This window comes from Carassius carassius, chromosome 2, assembly GCF_963082965.1.
Source record: "Carassius carassius chromosome 2, fCarCar2.1, whole genome shotgun sequence".
NCBI classification, from domain to species: domain Eukaryota; kingdom Metazoa; phylum Chordata; class Actinopteri; order Cypriniformes; family Cyprinidae; genus Carassius; species Carassius carassius.
The window spans coordinates 30,866,599-30,881,569 of NC_081756.1; the positions used below are offsets into that span (position 1 = coordinate 30,866,599).

The window sequence follows — 14,971 nt, forward strand, 5'->3', positions numbered from 1 at the left end:
AGCCGTGAAACATGATTGGCTGCTCCGTTTCCGCTGGTCTCCTTTGAAGCGGCACTGATTGGCTTTGTGCCTTTGTGGGCAGAGGACATAAACCGCAAGTGTGTTCAAAGCTGCCAGGCCCACAATACAGTACACAGAAGTCTTTGGTGCAAACGAACCAATGAATGAATGAAAGATTGAGGCAAATCCTCTCTATTTCTGACATTTACCACAGCAGCGTGAAGCCATGCCCTAATGAATAATGAAAATCACTTGACATGAGAGCTATGCAAGCTCTTCTTTTCTCTCTTTATCTCATCCATTCACTAATATAAATGCGTCTTTCCTTGAACTGCTGATTTTCATTTCCCATTCCTTCCATTTGGTTCCACGAATCCTCTTCTAATATGCAACCATCAGTAATTTTCATTTTTTTTGGTTCCTGATAATAACAGAACATAACAACATAAGGTTGAGAGCTTATGGCACAGACAGAAAATGATTTGAGTGTATACAGACATGCATCTTACTCTTTCTAACACACCCAACAAACCCGACTCAAATCTGTTTGTTGTTTTCCTTCCTCACATTCAATAAGGGCACTTAGTCTGATTGAAAGCAATTTGACAGAAACCACTCAGAGATACTACATGTTGTATGCTATATGTAATTTAAAAGGAAGGGAGGTTACTTGTGATTGACTACCACTCCGAGAAGTGGTGCAACTTTAATGGCAGGGTTCATCAAGCTGAAAGGAACAGGTACATTTGTGTGCAACAATATCTGTCTAGCTCTGGTGAGAGTTCTCTAGAGCTAGTGAGATACACATTGAAGTATGTCTAGACTCTTTCACACAAATTCACTAACTTTCTTTTAAAACAGGGTTTTTCAAACTTTTTAACACCAAGGACCAAGGAATCCTCTCACTTTGGAATGTAAAATAACTACCTTCTGTTTTCATATAGTTTAAATGTAATTTATTTCAGTGTTTCCTCTATGTTGATTAGTTAATGGCGGCCCGCCACGGCAAAATGTTTGCCGCCACGGTAACGTTAGGGCTCTACAGTGCGACCATTTCACTCGCATTTGCGAGTATGTCTGTGTGCGACCATGAAAAGATATTTAGGCGCACTTGTGCGACTGACCCGATCGAAGATTTTTTTTGGCGGCCGCCAAAGCGAATTTTTGTCCCGCCAAAGTCTTATTTGACCGGTGTGTAATGTAGATAAACTGCTGCGGCTTGTGACAGCTGGGCGCATGTTTAAAAGAACAAGAGAGAGCGAGCAAGAGCACGCGCCCTCTGGTCGCGTGCGCGTGAGCACTCTCTTTGCGAAGCAAGGTTCCACTCGACGGGAGAGAAAGAGAGAAAAAAAGAGACTGCAGCGTTCTGGAGAATAAATAACTTGAGATCGGTGTACACGTCCTTGAGAACGGTAAGTCGTATAACTTATGTTGTTCATTTAAGCCTGTTATTGTATTAGTCATAGTTCTTGCTAATTTGAATTAAGTCAGGGCTGCCAACTTACACAATTGACACTTTTCACATGCTATCATGCCACACATCCATTTTCTCATGCACAGAAAAATCGCGAAGCAAAGTGAAGACCGACAGACAATACAGAGCAGGTTACTTATGATATATAAACAAAGTCTCAACTCTCAGAATCAGTCAATTCTATTACAAAATTCAAACAATAAATACAGTTTTGGTGTAAATGAGACGTGTCACGTGACAGATCCCTAGCCTCAGTGAACCGATCATCTCGCTAGTAAATAAACACGAATGAACAATTTTGAAAGATAACGTTACAGTACAACTTACCGAAACGTATATTCCTTATACATAATATCGATTAATCAGTGTTTTTCAACCGCGGAAAGAAGTCAATAAAACAGATGGAGAACAATTATGTCACATAGGCCTAACATTTACCTCAGGAAAGCCATTTAAGGCATACCCCTCCCTCGGTAAGCTGGCAGCCATTGCCCTCACAGTGCCAATCTCGAGTGTTAACTGTGAGAGAGATTTCTCCACTATGAATAGGGCAAGACATTTCAGTGTTATGTGAAATGAAAGGTTGTTTGGCTATCAATATACCTCACATCACTTATTTTTTTTTAATTCTTTTATAGGTGAAAACAGACTTGATGAACAGGCTACAGGGGGACCATTTAGCAGCATGTATGCTACTCAGCATCAATGGGCCATGGGCCAATGGAATTCCCCTATAACCGAGCCTTGGAGTTATTTTTCCAAAAACCACGAAAAATTAAATGCAAGCTGCCAACTTGCACTTAAGGTTTTGGTTGTTTTGGTTGTTTAAGGTTACAGTTCAATCGCAACTGAAAATCTGCCTCATTATGTGTGAATAAATATACTTGTTTGTGTTGCAGCGAGGGGGGGGGGGGTGTTGGGGGTTGGACAGACCTGCCCCCACTGCTAAAAAAAATCCTAAAGGAAACGCAAGGCTGAATCTTCAGCAGCCATTACTCCAGTCTTCAGTGTCACATGATCCTTCAGAAATCATTCTAATATCCTGACTTGGTACTTCGAAATAAAAATATTAAGTAACATTATAAATGTATTAAGACAACAGAGGCTGAAAACACAGCGAGCGTCGTCCGTGCTTGTGTAAACAAAACAGTGCTTTGCACCATCCGCCATTCATTCATTTATTACGGAAATTATGGCGTCTTTACATGTGATGTCAAATGCTTCCACAGATTTTTAGTATTACTATAGAATTGTACCTCAGCATTGCCAATCGCACATATTGTTTTGGTCTTGGTTCTTGTCAACAGAATCTCCGCCATGATAAGCATTCTGTTGTTACAATGCACAAGGTAAATAAGAGAGCGACATTTGGTGGAGAAGACTAATGAAAAGATTCACATTGATCAGATCTTCTTTTAAATGTTTGCTGCAAATAAATACCAGAAAATATCGATTCACGGCTTTTAAGAATCAATATCAAATCGATGGCATTTAAAAAAAACTTCATCAAAAAATCTATTTTCTTGCCCAGCCCTAAACCTTGCTGAAAAAAAAAGACTTACAGAGCACCATGGAGATCCCTTGTTTAAAGGGCCACTTTCTGTTCAGGGCAATTTAAAATAATTTCTTATGTCAATGGTGGGAAGTCATGGCCTTCCACAACTCCTTAGAGAGTCAGATTTATAACTTGAAGGTCACAGGTTCAAGTCTCAGGTATGGCAGGGATTGTAGGTGGGGGAGTGAATATCCAGCACTCTCTCCACCTTCAATACCATGACTGAGGTGAGACCCTTGACCAAGGCACTGAACCGCCAACTGCTCCGCAGCATTGGCTGCCTACTTCTCTGTGTTCGCAGTGTATGTGTGTGTGTGTGTGTGTGTGTGTGTGTGTGTGTGCACTTGGATGGGTTAAATGCTGAGCACAAATCCCGAATATGGGTCACCATACTTAGCCACACATCACTTAACTTTAAGAACAGGTCTCTTGTGCCTCTCCAGTCCCTTAATTGACACTTAATTTAAACCTTTCTATTAACACCTCTGATTCTTAGCCATTAGACTGCAGCATGTGTGAAAGAAGGGGCTTTAAAAATGAAATGCAGTTAAGATTGATGCATATTCAGCTGCAGGATCAGCTGAGTTTATAAGACAACCCAGATGGGGCTCAAATCCACAATCCTCAGCCCCAAATCTGATGTCCTACCAAGAGGCCACTGGGCTCATAAGACAATATTCCCAACAGCAAAGCTCCCCGCTTTGAACCTGAGTGTTAATATGTTCATTTGACACATATTTCAGTGCTAACCCATAGTCATATCACTTTAGAAGATTTTCTTAATGTCAGCAGACATAGAGATGAGATGAGTTTGACAGGCCAAACAAAGACGCACTGCGTATTCCTGGAATATTGCCAAGACAATTCCTCCATCCAAAGCAACTTGATTCATTGTTAACAAGCCTGTCAAGAGGCTGGTGAAAACACATGCCGCAAGCCTGTTATCTCAGGGCTTTCCCAAATTAGGAAAAAAGAGACATATAATGTGGACATGAGTTGAGTGGTCACGAGAATTCTCAGCCTCATTAAAGCAGTAAAGACTCATTCAAACTAAGAATAATCAATGTAACGATAACTAAATTAGCATCCACACCAATGCACAATAACATTCTGTTTATTATAAGAATACAGAAATTATGTCATTTAATTATGTCAAATACATCAACCTTGCACTGTGGATCGGCTTTCAACAAGGACAAAGCGAAATTCAGCCTGGGGTCGTCACATGTGGTTGCCTGCAAGCTGCTGGTTGCACCGTTCTCAAGTCCGCCGGCCGTTCATCACTCAAGCACGCAGTGTGTGACGCTTTGTGACGCATTTTATGGATGACTATTTTCTGAACCTGCAGAGTAACCTACAATGGGTCTGTGTTCAAAGGCTGTTTCTATAAAGTCGGGCAGTTACAACTTTGCAAGGACAGTCTGATGCTTCTGACTCACAGCCTGTAAGTATGTTTTTATATTTAAAGAATTTGCTACTGATGATTCAAACACGAGTTTTAAGCAGTTTAGAGTAGCGCTTGTTGTTTGTCGTTTCTCTGATCACAAATGCAGACATGGTTTTGTTTACATGGCACGATAAGCAACACGTAAAAACACAGTATAAGTCATTATAATCAGTAATTATGTCCCCACTGGACCTAATGGGTTTTATTGGTTTTGTCTCGTCGTGCCAGGAGACGCCATCACAGTATGGTAAGGGTCGTAACATTTCTGTCACACACTTGAGGTATTCAGCCAATCACAATGCACTGGATAGCTGGCCAATCAGAGCACACCTCGCTTTTCAGAACGATGAGCTTTGTAAAAATTTATGCGTTTCAGAAAGGCGGGGCATAGAGGAGAATCAATAATGTACAGTATGTGGAAAATAGTGTGTTTTTTTTTACTTTAAACTGCATAAACATATTGAATTACACCAAAACACAACATAATGTTCTTTATAGCAATGTAATATGACCCCTTGCATATGATCGTTACAGTTAGTGTTTTGGTGTGAATAAGACATAACAAGAAAATGATTTTCATTTACCTAAATTGATAACCAGTAACAAGGTAGTACAACAGTGTACAAAAGGTTGTACAACAGTGGACATACATGCATCCCAGGGGCTCTGTTTCTTTTATTTCTGAAAGTAAATGATTAAAATTCATACTGCACTGCCATTTCTGCCACATCTCAAATGATATTGTGTTTTCGGTGGTAGAAACGACAGTGGTGGAAATCACATTTTAAACATTAACATTAAAATATCAGCTAATTTCCTAGCAAACATTTTATGCATCTTAAATACACAAAATGATTTATAATTGTATTAAATTATATATTACACATTACATATTAATTTATATTTGCATTAAATTACATATTAGGGCTGCACGATGTGTCGTTTAAGCATCGATATCGCGATGTACGAATCCGAATGTCGTAGTTGATCCGTTATTCATTAACCGTACGGGCCAGCTGCTCCCCGGCCCTTGACGAATGTGATTTGCGGATTAATTGCACAGATTAACCATCATAGGGTGAAAGTTTATCATTTGCATGTGTTTTTAAGTCCTGTCAGTTTAACAGGGCGCATATAAGAACAAGCAGAGAGAGAGAGAGGGAGAGAAATCTCCCTCGCACATATTAATCAAAATCAATTGACACGATGGTGTCGAACAAAAAAATAAAAAATAAACTATCCAGTGATGAAATGTTTTCTGTGTTGTCAAATCTTGTGCGATATCCTAAACTGCCGAAATAATTACACAGCGCGTGCCATACACGTCTGATTCGCGAACTAATGATTCCTTTGAACCGATTCAATTTAATGAATGATTTAAACAACTGACCTGTCCCACACTGAACTCACGAGATGTCTGAATTGGTGTATAAAAAAAATCTGTAACACTTTACAATAATGTTCTATTTATTAAACTATTGAACTACATTATTTAACATTTACTATTACTAAACTGCACTTCTACAACATTGTTAATTTCAACATTTAGGCTATAGCCTTCGTTGTTGAAATCAAAAGTTGTACAGTATTTGTTAACATAGTTAATGCACTGTGAAGTAACATTACCAAACAATGAACAGCTGTTTTTTTATAAATTAAAATAAACAAAGATGGATAAATATAGTAACAAAAGTATTGCTTGTGGTAAGTTCATGTTAGTTAATATGTTAACAATTCAAACCATATCCTAAAGTTACAAACAAATAATTTACTCTAATTTAAATAATACGCTGATGATGTTTAAATCATTTAAAATGAGAATGTAAGTGTGCTCACCCCATTTTTGTTTGTAAGAAAAAATTAGATTAGATTTCATATCGCAATATATATCGCAGAATAATAAAATATCGCAATGTAATTTTTCTCCCAATATCGTGCATCCCTATTACATATACAGAAATTCTCACACTTTGCCTACTGACAGAATAATAGCTTGATTGGAAATAAGGCCAGGGAACTACACTGCGACCAAAAAAGTTGCATATGCGACCTTTTGAAATGCCATTGCGACCATAATTTTTAAGGGGTCGCAAATGTATCACTGATTATTTTTGTACCTACCTTATGTTTTAGGCAATATGCTATGATTAACTATGAGCATTTATTAAAACAGAAATGTGTATTTTAAGAAATATTACGTTTATAACGTGCTCTGAGCATTCAACACATCAAGTTGGCTTCAGCCCCGCAACCCCCCCAACTGCACTGTGTGTACTGTAAATTCTGTGGGCTTACTATAAATAATTTGTGCGACCAAATCATGTTTTGCGCCAGTAACTGAAAAAGTTAGTAGCGCAAGTGCCACCAGTGGAAAAGTTTAGTGTAGTTCCCTGAAGGCCCAACGTATGATCTGTATAACATTTACCTTTATATTTAGAACTTACATACCCATACTTACAAGCACATACCATATGTCATAATTGATGTCTTTCCCTTGCTGACAATTTATACAAAATGATGATTTATATTTTTTATGAAGGATATTTATATTAAGATCAGTCAAGCCAAAGCCAAGATTTTTTTAATGTGATATTAATATAACTAAAAGAAAAGGTTGAAATCATATCTTTTTGTATTTACTTACTTACATTTAAATGTAATTTTAATAAAATCAACCCTTGGAACACAAAAGCACCCAAAGCCAAAGAAACACCTTTATATACCATGATCCCAGTTCTATCTCCAGACAAACATTCAAAGGATTACTAAAGGCATAGCTGAGATTCAGTAGCCAGGCAGAATGAGATCTAGACCGAGTGAGTCTATATGAGCGTCTCTGTTCTACAGGCTGGTATGGACAACTCAGTGTGAGGCATGCAAATGTAAACAGCAGTGATATACAACAGGTCCAGCTGGCAAACAGACAACTGTGTGCTTGTGTCATCATGTCTAATGCTGGTGTCCCATTCTCGGTTGCTTGGGGCCCTTTCACCTAAAGAACAAAGGTAAGAATAGCCGCGTTTCCACTGTCGAGCTTAAAGAGGGCATGCTAGTGTGTGCCAGGGCCAGTCGCGTTTCTACTGTCACTTCCGGGGCTTGATCGTGCCTGGGCCAAAGCGGGCCAGCTGGGGCTAGAGGAGTGATTATTAACAAAGGCGGAGTTACTCCGCATCTGGAGAGCGTCAGCGCTGATCATTTCAGAAAGATAACAGCTTTAACACCAGTATTAAAGACTTTTTAAAATAAGTTGAGCTCAGAACTCACTTTCAGTCATCAGCGAATGTTTGAAATAACTTGATCTGATGTGGATTATAATCACAAAACAAGGCAGAAATATTTGTAAGCAATGCAAAAGACTGTGCACGCTAAACATTAATGTTACCAAAGTAAAAATGATAAACGCAACCACTTGGAGAAATCAGACGTCAGCTTCTTATTCTCTATCACAATCGTGAATTTATTTAGTAACTTATATTATCTGTCATAAGTCTTGTCTCGAGAGTTTAGCTCCACGTAGCCTGTCATAAAAATATAATAATGTTTTTTGTTTGGGAGCTTTTATAAAAACAGAGATATTATCATTAATTCTAAATGTGACTTATAGGCTAGGCTACAAATAAAGAGAAACAGACTAGACTGAATAAGCAGGCTATTTTCATAATGCTTAAGCGTTAAAAATAAATAAATAAAATAGAAATAAATTTATTTCTGTGTGACTAATTTTGAGTCCTGATAAATTAATTCATTATGATCAATGTATCACTAGTAAAACATCGATGCTTTTGAATTTAAATATTTAACAAAGCATGCAAACAAACGGCCACTTTTATCGTGTAAATTTTGTGATCGCGTTAGTTCCAGTGACTTATTTCTTCGTTTTCTGATAACTTCTCTTTGTTGGTGAAATGATGGGGTTGCGTGACGTTGTTCCTGAGAGGTGTGTAAAGGGCGTGTTTTAGTGACGCGCAGCGGAGCTTCAGGCTTGAATGTGGAAACGCTGCACTATTCTGGCCTCGGTGCTACTGGCCCGAGGCTATTAGCCCCGCCCAGCCCGTTTTAAGCCCTGGCTCGCACTGGCCCGACAGTGGAAACATGACGAATGTGGGCTTAAATATGACAGCCCACCCCATGCCTCAGCCCTTTCCATCTCATTTCTCTTTCCCCCTCTCTTCAAATCCGATCATCCTCCCCCCTCCATGATCAGGAGCCATACTCATAACAACCCTTTGACAGCGATGCCCCCCTAAGACCCAGACACAAAAACACAAGCACAGTTCATTCCCCTGTGGAGCTAAACAGAGTCATATATGGCATATGTGACCCTGGACCACAAAACCAGTCTTAAGTCACTGGGGTATAATTATAGCAATAGCAAAAATACATTGTATGGGTCAAAATGATAGATTTTTCTTTCCATGAATACATTTTGTAAATTTCCTACTGTAGATATATCAAAACTTTTTTTGATTTTTGATTAGTAATATTCATTGCTAAGAACTTCATTTGGACCACTTTAAATGTGACTTTTTCGATATTTAGATTTTTTTGCACCCTCAGATTCCAGATTGTTGGGATATTGACAAATATTGTCATATCATAACAAACCATACATCAATAGAAAGCTTATTTGGCTAATATCAGCTTTCAGATGATGTATATATCTCAATCCTGAAAATTGTACCTTTATGACTGGTTTTGTGGTCCTAGGTCACATATTATTCCTTCCTGTTCCTATTTGGCAAGAAACAATTAATCATTTACATACAGTTCAAATTTTTTTTCCAACAGGCTGGTTTCCAAACAGCATTCTTCAGATCTGCTGGGTGATGAAGGGTGCTAGAAAAACAGTAAGCTGAATCTATACTTTATTTATTCCGTTGGGGAATTTGGGCTCCTTTTTTCCAGTACTGATGGGATCTCAGAGAAGGAACAAAAAAGACCCAACTGACATTCTGGTGATGAGACATATATGACATGTGAGCTGGCAATACCCACAGGCTACCCACATCCCACAAACAAAGACATACAAAGGCAGAAGCAGAGAGAAGGCAATAGTACATTTTCAAATCTTGGCTCTTTACTCATTTTTAGATTCATTACCGAATTAATTGCCTGCCCTTTTTTTGATTAATCATTATAAAATTGTTGAACTGAACTCTCTTTACGGTCCTCAGCAGCATTCCCGCTTTTCCCACCTAAGTATGGCAACATCAGAGGATGGCGAGGGCAAATGGCATGTCTGCACGGAGTGAGCTTGAGCGAGACCAAGAACAGAACAGAACCTGAATCAACCTACATCTTAAAGTTGAAGCCTGGATCTAGATCTCTCAGACAGTGCTCATTCATGACTAAACTGTGCCAGACACACAAATGATGAGCTCTGGGGCAAACATCATCGACTCCATGTGCCAATGCCACTGTCTGCTCATTATCCTTCAACAGACATGAATGCAGGCATGATAGATGACCCATATTTCGCAATTCCCATTTACAGTAACAGCGTGGAAGCAAATGGGACCATGAGCGTGCTGGAGAAGCAAGAGTTAAATTATGAATGAGAAGAGAATATCTGTGTAAAGCAGAGCAGAGAGAACAGATGCAGATGCTGCTCAGAGCTGTTAGTCCTGAAGAAAATCACCTATTTTTGTCAATACAGTAAAAAGACTGTGATAGTAACAAACAGCTTAAGGGCTTCTCAAAAGAGAAGACGTGGTCGCTATTGGGTTTCACTAACCAGAGGATCAGAACCTACAGAAACGGGTCCGAAAACTGGACAACAGACATTCAGAACGACTGCGCGTCCTTTCACGATGTGGTTAAAATATTAAACCCGACAGAAGATCAATACGGTGATTTCATGAGAGCGCGGCCGCTCTTTCACGCTCATAGACCCTTATGACGGAACGCTGCAATCCGTCAGACAGACGTAACAAATCTCACGGTGTGTGTGACAAGGACTGGCGCGCGACCGCATCTGCTTAATCAGCAGCAGTTCAGTCTGTTTCCCATTGTGTGTGTGAAACCCCCTCAATTTCCTCTCTACATGCATTCTCTTGTGGATACAGTGTATTCAGCCGCACCGACATTAGGACGAACCGTGTCGAGTTTGCTTTCATGCCTTAATCCATAAACATGTAGCCTATTACATAGGCCTATATCTATGTATGTAGGTGTGTAGGTATGCATGCACGCATCTATCTATCATATTCAGGGAGGATGCCATACAACGCTCAACCCCCTGTCATTTAGGTCTAGCATGAATAAGCAATTAATGCTTTTGCATTATGGTTAATTTCCTCAAAGCCGCTTTAGTGGTAACGGGATTGAGAGCTTCACTATCTGCATGCTGGTCACGCTCGTGAAGAATATATGGTTACATGTGTAGCGATCGTGTCAAACCTCTCACCTTCATATCATTGACAATAGCCTGGAATAATCCACCAAGCGCCCCGCACTCCTTCTCCACCGACTCCACGTTTATATTATCCATCTTCAGTGAATACAGTTTAAAGAAAAATTACTTCCACAATAGCCAGATGAGACGCGTCTTGAGAGCTAAAAGCAGGAGTGTGTTTGAGAGCTAGATTTCAGCAGAAATCGCTGCGTCTTGAGCTGTCGGTTTGCCCAGATGATTGAAGCAGATGATGGGGAGAGACGAGAGAGAGGTGGGTTACTCTCTCTATCTCTCCTCGGCTCCGGTTCTACTCTCCGCGGTTGGTGGAGGTTAGGCTCGTGGATGGCCCCGCAATAGTCACGGTCATCTTCAGACAACGATGCGTAATCGAGCTGAATGATGTGAGAAGTGGTGGGTAGGTGCGCCACCCGCCCGGGAGAGACTGCTGAGTGAGTGAACCGAGCAGAAGCGGAGCAGCGCGAGAGAGAGAGCCAGTAACTCGAGCCATGCGATTCGGATTGGGCAGAAGCGCTTCTCTTGTCACATGGAGGACAGAGGGAGGAGAGAGGGGATACAAACACACATGCGAGCTATTCACTCTGTACAGTTATTCTGTCCGAATCTTTTTAAATCGAAGTCTGAAACTAATTTATTGAGCATTCTTTTTCTAATATATAAAACAATAGTAGTATAAAACAATATAAAACAACTTGTCGTATTGCATATTGTTTTGTGCATCCAGTTTGATCAGTGCCTGAAGCTATTTTACCCTATAACCAAACAGTTTTGTTCACTATTGACTTCCATTGTATGGACAAAAAGACAAAAGAAAAATATTCATGTTATGTTCCACAGAAGACAACATTTCATAATGGTTTGGATTGGAACTACATTAGGGTGGGTAAATGATAACAGAATTTTCATTATTGAGTGAGTTGTCCCTATAATGGAAACCTATCAGTTTGGAAATAAAGGGTGGGATTCAATCTGCATATATGCAGGGACTTCATTAATGCCAAAGTTGTTCTGTGATAAATGATAATGAAGCTGAAATGAGATTTCATGATTATGTCTACTGCTGACCCAATCATCTTGCTCTCTTGTCACAGTGGAAAGGGGGAGAATGACGCCCTCTCACAAAGATTCAGAACCAAGGTCACAAAGCCTGAGTTGCCTTTGTCTCCGAAACCGGGTGTTATAGTTACAGCAATAGCTTTAGGGTCTCTTCCTACATTGCTGCCAGTGGATACTGGAAACAGACAGAGAGGTATAAACATTTCTTTATGTACTGCCTGATTACTATGACCATGCATTATTGTAAATCACTTTGGTGATAAAAGATCTACCTGGATATTATTTTTATTTTTTTGTGATCTTCACTGTCTGTGCCTAATAAGGTTCCCCTCTATTTCATACATTACTCAGAAAGACAGCCAGACTGCCTGCATCAGAAACAAATTGTCCTGCCAACCACCATGAGCTGAGACACCTGCTTCACCCTTCATCCTTTATCTCTACTGTTATTAAAAATACATAGCATCTATCTTGCACATATTCTTTCTTATTTTTCAGAAATATGTGAAGTGTATATATCTGACAGTGATGTCAATGTCAATGTCCAGTGAATGTCCATAAAAACTTAAATATACTTGGCACCAAATGAGCTCAGATTCTGAGGTTCAGGACTGGAACTTGTTACAAGTGAGTTAGTGATGATGCAAATCTCCAGAGATCTGCGGAGTGTGAATTACAGTTTTACCTAAGAGAGGGAAAGTAAGAATTAGGTACAGAAATGTAATCAAAAGTAAATTACAGTTGGTGAAAATGACTTTTTTCCCCCTCTAGAGGAGATTCTTCTCAAATTTTGTTAAGTAATTATGTTATATAGTTATGCATATGTTTTGGATATATCTATCAATGTGTATTAGCAAGCAAAGCCTTCATTCCTAATTCATTAAAAAAAAAATCTTATTTTGTGATACCTAGAAAGAAAGTCATACTGATTTGGAACAACTGTAATGGTTACATAATTTTCATTTCACTTCATTGTCTACTGAAATCTCGAAACTTTTTTATTAGATTATTACGGTTTCTTATTTGTGTATTCTTTTATATGGTTTGCGGTGTTCAGAAAAAAGAAAAAAAAACTTAACCTCATTTTCCTCTCATGTAAAATATCGATTTTTGTCCAGAGCACTACTGTGATGAATACTGTTTAACCTTCTGCTGAATGTAACACATATGCATTCCAATTCCAACTGTTCTTTTTCTTTCACACAGTAACACAAAGCTTTAATATAGCCAAATTCCAAGTACATTACATCAGATTCATTTCAATTGGATCATAAACCATCTCCCAAACCTCCTTTCTTTGGGTCTTTATACTATTAATACTTAAAATGGAGAGAGAGAGAGAATAAGAAGAAAAAAATTCAATTCGTCAAACTATTTCTGGGAAAACTTTCAAAGTTTCAAAGCCAAAGAAAACCACTGTCTCATTTAAGGGTTCTTTTATAAAGACTAGTCCTCCAAATACAGGTCAATCACTTCTTCAGAGCTGAATACAATAATATGTATGCAATATACCATATTCGGTGATATGTCAACCTCACGGCACCATTGTTATTTTACAATGTCAGGCATTACCACAAACAACTTGGGCACGATCACAGGGCATCGTGACAAATCATTTTTTGCTCTGTTTTCCACTCACAATGAGCTGCGTTTACATTTGGAATATTGCTTTATGACACAAAGGCTCTCTTAAAGTTATCAAGTCAAGGACAAAATGGAAATTTACCAGAGATACTAACAGTATGTGGAGATACTAGAGTCACATATAAAGAAAGCATGACAGACTGTGGGTGTGACATGGCTGAAAGTGTGCAAAGCCATTCCTAACACTACACGCTAACTTGAAAAAAAGGTAACTGAATGTTTGTAGAATACTCTTGTTCATTAAGCAGTTTCAACCAGTAAGATTGTGATTGTGATCACTTTGTACCTATTCAGACAGTATGCAACTTGCTAGATACTAGTAGTATTGATCCTGTTTTAATCAGTATTTTGAATTAAACAATTGACGGTAACATTTAAGGATTCACTCATGAAGACAAGTAACAAACACACTCCAGTAGAGTAATAAAAGCTCCAGCGCTGTTGACTATATTAGCGAATTAAATTCAAGGAATTAGCATCATATTTCAAAAGTTCTTTGACTGAATACCTGAACATCAGCATGTAAACCAATTCACCTTCAAAATGAATAGGTTTTAAGGTTCTGTTGAGAATACATTTTGATTTAAATGTTGGAGACCAAATATATATATTATCATGTTATTATCCCTACTTAGCCATCTTGCCCATAAACTAGGTCAGAATGAATCACTCAACCCACTCTCACTCTGCATACCCCCTTTCTCTCAACTCCATCCTCTCTTTAGCTCTTGCTAGACAGTACAGAACAGCCCACAGCTCTCTCTCATGTTTGAAGTCTATCACACTCCTTTGACTAAATGGATGATTTTGAAATTTGACCAACAGCCAAAAGTAAACCAGCATTGCCCCTCTGGGCAGTTTGACGTCAGTCTTCTAATTCTTCAGCATCTTTAATGGCAAACTGTTACCTCCATGTGAATAATCATATGGATGCATCAAACTATGAGGCATCTTCATGGACTTAGAAATAAGGACTTCTTTCATTTCACTGTGCAGACCACTAAACGCAGCATAATTGTTTTCCATCCAGTCCCTCTCGATACATTTAATCTATTTTGGTTTATATGATCTTTCCAAAGGCCACATCTCAGTGCAGCAGTAGATGGAGATTTCCATAAAGTGTGGTATTGTGGGTAACTGAGAGATCTATTGAATAAGGATCATTAGACCCATGGATTTCTGTTAACAAATCTAGCATGTCACTTTTCAAGAACATAGCATAGAAGTCAGAGACTTGGGGGTTTGCATGTGTTTTTCACCCTCTGAATGCACTGCAAACTTCATAAGGTCAAAATAAAGATACTCTGGCAACAGTTTTTCTGTAAACATACCTTTTATAGTGCCTTCATACTTGCCTAATTTATTTAAGAAATCACATTTTTA

The 14,971-nt window shown here is 38.8% G+C and overlaps 1 protein-coding gene across 4 annotated transcripts in view; it reads right to left on the reverse strand.

Annotated features, from left to right (window-relative positions):
• Positions 1 to 11,422, reverse strand: part of LOC132108020 (protein MTSS 2-like) — a 78,035-nt gene extending 66,613 nt beyond the window's left edge. For 2 of the 4 annotated variants that reach the window (XM_059514473.1, XM_059514482.1), the window contains exon 1: positions 10,883 to 11,418. In XM_059514473.1, the coding sequence (XP_059370456.1) occupies positions 10,883 to 10,966 (84 nt within the window). In that variant the 5' untranslated portion in view covers positions 10,967 to 11,418. Of the gene's footprint in view, positions 1 to 10,882 lie in introns of all 4 variants that reach the window. The other 2 variants (XM_059514464.1, XM_059514488.1) reach the window with 2 other exon arrangements.
• Positions 11,423 to 14,971: the final 3,549 nt, after the last annotated feature.